Source organism: Aethalodelphis obliquidens, unplaced genomic scaffold (genome assembly GCF_003676395.1).
Source record: "Aethalodelphis obliquidens isolate GAN/ISIS:26980383/991018 unplaced genomic scaffold, ASM367639v1 scaffold30, whole genome shotgun sequence".
Lineage (NCBI taxonomy): Eukaryota > Metazoa > Chordata > Mammalia > Artiodactyla > Delphinidae > Aethalodelphis > Aethalodelphis obliquidens.
This window is the reverse complement of record NW_020837974.1, coordinates 15429230-15435290: the sequence shown is the minus strand read 5'-3', so window position 1 is coordinate 15435290 and position 6061 is coordinate 15429230. Positions and strand designations below refer to the sequence as shown.

Here is a 6061-nt window from a genome sequence, read left to right as displayed (position 1 = left end):
CGTGTGTGTGTCTGCGGCGTTAGGGATGTGGGGCTAGGGCGGGGATGACCCGAGTGTTCTTTGAGGCCCTGGGAGGAGGGGGCTGTTTGGATGGATCTGGGGGACCTAGGTCCTACTGGGCTTCCGGAAATTGAGGATTCAGGGTCTCCTGCCGTCCCTACAGTTAGATGAGCTCACTTTCCCGGAGTTCACTGTTTAGGTAGGGTTTTGGAGTCTGGACGTTGGAGGTGTCCAGGTGTACCTGCAGTGGTCCAGAGCCCGGAACTCCCAGTCACTGGCTGGGGCTGGGCGTTCAACTCAGCGGGGCTCAGGCACCTAGAGGATATTCTAAGTGGACTGGGGTCTCGGGATCTCTGCGGACGGTCCCCCGGCTCCACCCCATCATGTGGCCGCCCCGACTCCGCCTCCGCCCCAGTTCCTGTTTCGGCCTCGGCAGTCCTGCTTCAGCCCCTAGGGCTCCACGCAGACGCCTGCTCTTCCTTCTCCGCCCGGGCCACGTCTTCCTGGGCGCTCACAGTCCGCATCCCCGCTCGTCCCGCCGGGGGATGGGGCCTTCCCCCGGCCTGGGCCGGCCCTGCTGGGGTCCCCGAGGCGACTCGGCCCCGCCTTGATGGACTGGCCCGCCTGGTGCTGCGGCCCCAGGATGAAGGGCGGCGAGGGGGACCCGGGCGAACAGGCCCCGCTGAACCCGGAGGCCGAGAGCCCCGCGGGCTCGGCCACCTACCGGGAGTTCGTGCACCGCGGCTACTTGGACCTGATGGGGGCCAGTCAGCACTCGCTGCGGGCACTCAGCTGGCGCCGCCTCTACCTCAGTCGGGCCAAGCTGAAAGCTTCCAGCCGCACGTCTGCCCTGCTCTCGGGCTTCGCCATGGTGAGGGAAGGGAAGGGTCGTACAGGGTGGGGGTGAAGCGCAGGGGGGGCACCGGGTTGGGGGCGAAGTGAACGGGTACCCAAGGGAGACAGGGTAGAGGAAAGGGAAGGACCGGTTTTTAAGAGGTACAAGAGGAGTAGCAAACAAGGTACCAAGGGACTCCGCAAGTCCATTTTTATGGGTGTGTGTGTGTGTGTGTGTGTGTGTGTGTGTATGTATGTATGTGTATAAACAGGTCCCTAGCATAAACTGGGCCGTGGGGAGGATAAGCAAGTCCTAAAGGTGTCACAGGGGACACGTCATGTCATGGGGGTAGACAATCACCAAGGGGGATACATATGCAAGGATAGAGCGAAGTGCTCCAAAAGGAGCATGGTCCAGCATTAGTGGTTACTAGATCCCCACCGGAGGTTCAGCAGCAAATCAGAGCTGGGTGGGGGCTGGGAGGTGGGGTGGTTGAGAGAACAAACTGGATGGAGTGGTCACACCCAAAAGGAGGGCGGCCAGGCCCCAGCAGGCACAGAGCGTGCTTAGTGTAGCCCAGGAAAGCTCTGAGAAGAGAGGATGCCTGTGAGGGAGCCCCTAGCGAAAAAAGCTGCTTAGGAAGCTGATGCATGATTCTGGAGATGATAAACTCCAAGTGCAGGTGATATCCGCTGACGGTCCCGGGCAGAGGCCTCACAGGAAGTGGGACTGAGGGAGGTCCCAGGGTGAGGAGCAGTTAGCAGACACGAGTCCTGGTTCTTTCCTGCTTGTGGCCAGCTATGTAACCCTGGACAGGCCTCCGCCTCCTCGCAGGCCAGTGGGAAATTGTGAGATCATGGAGGGTGCACCCTCTGTAGCTTGCCAAGTAGCTGCCCCAAGGTGAGCTCATTCTTGTCATCAAACCCTAGATCCAAGCATGTCAGAGCAAGACACACATCAGAATGCCTCAGACTACCTGTTAACGGAAACCACGGCCCAGAATGGGGCAGTGGCTTTGCCTGCCAAGAGCACTCAGCAGCTGAAGGATATAGGATGAACTAGGACCCAGGGTCGCTAGACTGTTAGTCCAGGGTTTCCCACCATCATGACAGGAAGAAGGAGAAAATGGGCTGGAGGGGGGTCGTCATAGGAACGTGAGGGGGATATCAACATGAGGATAAAAAGGGGTCATAGCTCTAGGTGATTGCGTTAGTCTTTGCTCCTCTCTGTGCCACCACCTCTGTATTAGAATGATGAGAGGGAAAGTTTCTACCCCTAAGGGTCATCCTAGGTCTATGGTTTTCTACGTGAGGGTCCGGATCTGCAGGTCAGCTCACCCTTCCTGATGTGGGGTCATCTCAGGACAGGGAGCTGGCTCCCCTTCACCTGTACAGACCGCAGAGGGAAGGGAGCAGCCGCGTGGACCTAGCTGAGGGAGTTGCCCCACCCCCATATCCCCCATGGTCCAGCCTGTTCCCAAGGGGACAATCCGGCCAGCTGCTGGACTTGCACGTTGCTGGGGTGACAGCTTAAGGGCCAGGACCTTCTCTGCAGGATCAAGAGGCCAGATGAGTAGGTTCTGGGGGCCAGACTGGCCCCAGTCCTGCCAGGGGAGGTCAAGGCTGAGTCAGGCTGTGGGAGAAACCAGGACCAGGCCTGGCCCAGATCTCTGTCTGTGGAAAACACCTGCTAACACCTGCCATGGCCCAATTTCCCAAAATATTCAGCCTTGCCTTCCTACCACCACCCTCCTGGCTCTGCACCTTCCTCCTTCCCCCAGCCCCAGAGCAACCTAATGGATCTTGCAAGAACCAGGCATGGGGAAAGATCCCGATTCTGGAATTCAGATGGCCTGGGTTAGAATAACATTATATAAATTGTGTTGAACCATCACTAAGTACCAGACACTATGCTTAAGGCTTTTATGTGCATCATCCTTCTATTATCCTATGAAGTAGGTACCACTACTGTGACCAATTTACAGATGAGAAAACTGAGGATCAGAGATGTTAAGACACCTGCCCAGGGTTCCACAGCAAGTAAGTGGCAGGATTGAATTTAGGCAGTCCAACTCTAGAGTCCAGATGTATACAAGCCTAGAACAGAATCATCAACTCAAATGTTTGCAAAGGCCTTTGGCAATATGGATGCCAAGTTGGCTGGGTGGGGACTGTGGCTATCAAGAGACACTTCTCACCCATCCAAAGGGAGCAGCCATGACTCAGCCCTAGCTGATCAGTGCCGTGCAGGAATGTGGGCCTGGTGTAACCAGACCTTCCAAGTTTCCAAGAGGATCTGGAAATAGGAATATTTACATGACATCTCTTGAGTTTTAGAAGTTGGCAACGTAATTCTTTAAAAAAACACACTGTCTGAGCCAAGCAAAACATGTTTGCAAGCTGGCCTGGGTTTATGGTGTGCCAATTTGCAAACTCTGGCCTTGGACTTCAGCGTTAACTCTAATAATAACAGCAAACACTTACCTGAGCATACTGTGTACCTCACACTATTCTTATCACTTGATATATATTATCTCATTAAATTTTTAAAACAACCGTATAAGACAGGTGGGTGCTGTTATCAATCCCTATTTTCCAGGTGAGGAGACTGAGGCACAGAGAGAACCAAACCACTTGCTCAAGGTTGCACAGCTTATGGAGCTGAAAATGAACCCAGGCCGCCCCACTCCAGAATCTGTGCTTTTTAACCCCTATGTTATAACAAGATAAGATTGTCAGAAACATGCCATCCAGCCCTCTAGATAGCCAGGAGGGGAAACTGAGGTCTGGAACAGGACAGAGCCTTGCCAAGGCTGCCCATTCATTCACTCAACAAAGACTGGGTGCCGTCTCTCTGCCAAGCACTGTTCTAGGTCTTAGGGATACATCAGTGATGTACACCAAGAGGCAGAAAACCCCTCTACTGTTGAGGTTATGGGCACTCAACCCATCCCTTCTTGTCCCCACAGGTGGCCATGGTAGAGGTACAGCTGGAGAGCAACCACGAATACCCGCCGGGCCTGCTGGTGGCCTTCAGTGCCTGCACCACCGTGCTGGTGGCTGTGCACCTCTTTGCACTCATGGTCTCCACCTGTCTGCTGCCTCACATTGAAGCCGTCAGCAACATCCACAACCTCAACTCTGTCCACCAGTCTCCACACCAGCGACTCCACCGCTACGTGGAGCTGGCCTGGGGCTTCTCCACTGCCTTGGGCACCTTCCTCTTCCTCGCTGAAGTTGTCCTGGTTGGCTGGGTCAAGTTTGTGCCCATCGGGGCCCCCTTGGGCACACCAGGCTCTGTGGTACCTGCCTCCCAGGTGCCTGAGACTCTGCCACCAGTGGCCGCCTCCCTTAGTCCAGCTTCCAAGCCATCCTCTGCTTCTGTAGCCCCGTCACAGGCTGAGCCACCTGAGGCCTGCCCACCTCGGCAAGCATGTGGCGGTGGTGGGGCCCATGGACCAGGCTGGCAAGCAGCCATGGCCTCCACGGCAATCATGGTACCTGTTGGGCTTGTGTTCATGGCCTTTGCCCTGCATTTCTACCGCTCCTTAGTGGCTCACAAGACCGACCGCCACAAGCAAGAGCTAGAGGAGCTGAGTCGCCTGCAGGGGGAGCTGCAGGCTGTGTGAGGCCGGTGTTAGCCACAGCTGCGAGCACCGCCTCCCTCAGGGGTCAGCCAGAGGCCCCAGGTCTACGGACCCCATTCCCCGCCCTGCCTGGAGCCACTTCCTGTGGCCACTCTCAGGTAGAGAACAGATTCCTGCCCTCAGGGTCCTTTGGGCTGGGCCTTGGGCAGCTCCCACATTCCCAGGGATTCTCCCTGTCAGTCTGTCCTATGGGTTTTGGAAAGTCTACTCTACACCTGGGCTGGGAGGAGCAAGGGAGGAAGCGGAAGGTCCTCAGTCCAAGGCTCATGCAGTAGGTAGAGGGGAGGCAGGGAGACCCTGTCAGACCTTTGGTGCTGACTCTTAGCCACTTGCCCCCTTATAGAATGTGGAGGCCAGAAGCTTACACACCCACCCAGCTGCCCCAGAAGGCAGCCAATCCTTGCTATACTTTTGTAGAATCTATTTTATGGTTGGCTTTTTTTTTCTTCCTCATCCTCAGATTTTGATGGGTTCCACCCTCTTGCTTTGGTGTTTGGGTAGAGGGATTTGGGTGTTTCTACCCTAGACATATGTCCAGCCTTTCCAAGGAGGAGCCACCCTATTTGAAGGAAGTTCAAATGCCTGCCCCACTGCCCTAGACCCACATTTATGCTTCTGTATCTGGTTCCTACTCCTGGTTCAGAGCTGGGGTCGGTGTGCCCAGCCTGATCCCTAGCAAGGGTTGGGGTGAGGTTTTAAGGGAGGAGGTCCAGTCCATAGCCCTTGGAATACAGAGCTATTCTGACACTGAATTTTTGATGCACCTAGTTTTGTATAATAAACTGTTTCACACATGTCCCTGTGGCTGTGAATGGGGTGAAGGGGAGGCCTTGTCGGGAACAGCTGACTTGTTCTTAAGAATCAAGTGGAGGCAAGTGTCCCTGGGGGCAGGGCAGGGGTGGAGGAGAGGAGGTTCCAGGTATGACCCCCTTGTGGTGCTGACAGGGGCCAGTAGCTTCTGAATGTGGAGACTGAGTTATTCTAAGGCTAAAGGCTTTTGCACTCTTGTTACTGAGCCCAGGGTCTCTACCTCATCCATTGAGAATTTAGTATAAGTTTCTTTTAGTGTAAGTTTCTTTCTTGAGTGACTACTACATACTAGGGGCTTCTCATAGGTAATCTTATTTAGCCTACTTAACTTATTTAAAAATCACCTCAAGAGGCAAGACTTTATCATTAGCGTTTTCAGAGATAAGGGAACTTCAGCCTAAGAAGGCTGAGGATCTTGCCCAAAGCCACCCAGCTAGTCAGTGAAAACTTAGACTACTTTTACCATCACATGGGGAATGGTTTTATTTGAGAAAAGGAACCAACATCTTTCAACTGGGACCAGAGAAAGGAATCTGATCTCATCACCCATGTTTCCATTATAAATTTATTTTTTCAGCCTCATTTTCCTCAAATTTGTAAAGGGTCCTAATCCTCTCCCAGAAGGATTGATTCTTTTGATGTGAGACTTTGGACAAATCTTTCTCTGTTCCTTAAAATTGTGAATTTGCATGAACGAGGTCTCAAGGGCCTTTCCTACATTGTTTTAATGCCTACAGTAGTTCCGCATGACAGTATTTAACATCCATTTT

General features: G+C 53.9%; 1 protein-coding gene across 1 annotated transcript; it reads left to right on the top strand.

The window, feature by feature from the left end:
• Window positions 1-99: 99 nt before the first annotated feature.
• On the top strand, window positions 100-5279 carry ORAI3 (ORAI calcium release-activated calcium modulator 3). The gene is made up of 2 exons (XM_027126367.1): window positions 100-871; window positions 3804-5279. Exons 1-2 carry the CDS (start codon window positions 611-613, stop codon window positions 4461-4463), a joined length of 921 nt encoding a protein of 306 aa, XP_026982168.1. The 5' UTR covers window positions 100-610; the 3' UTR covers window positions 4464-5279.
• The last annotated feature ends 782 nt before the right edge of the window (window positions 5280-6061 follow it).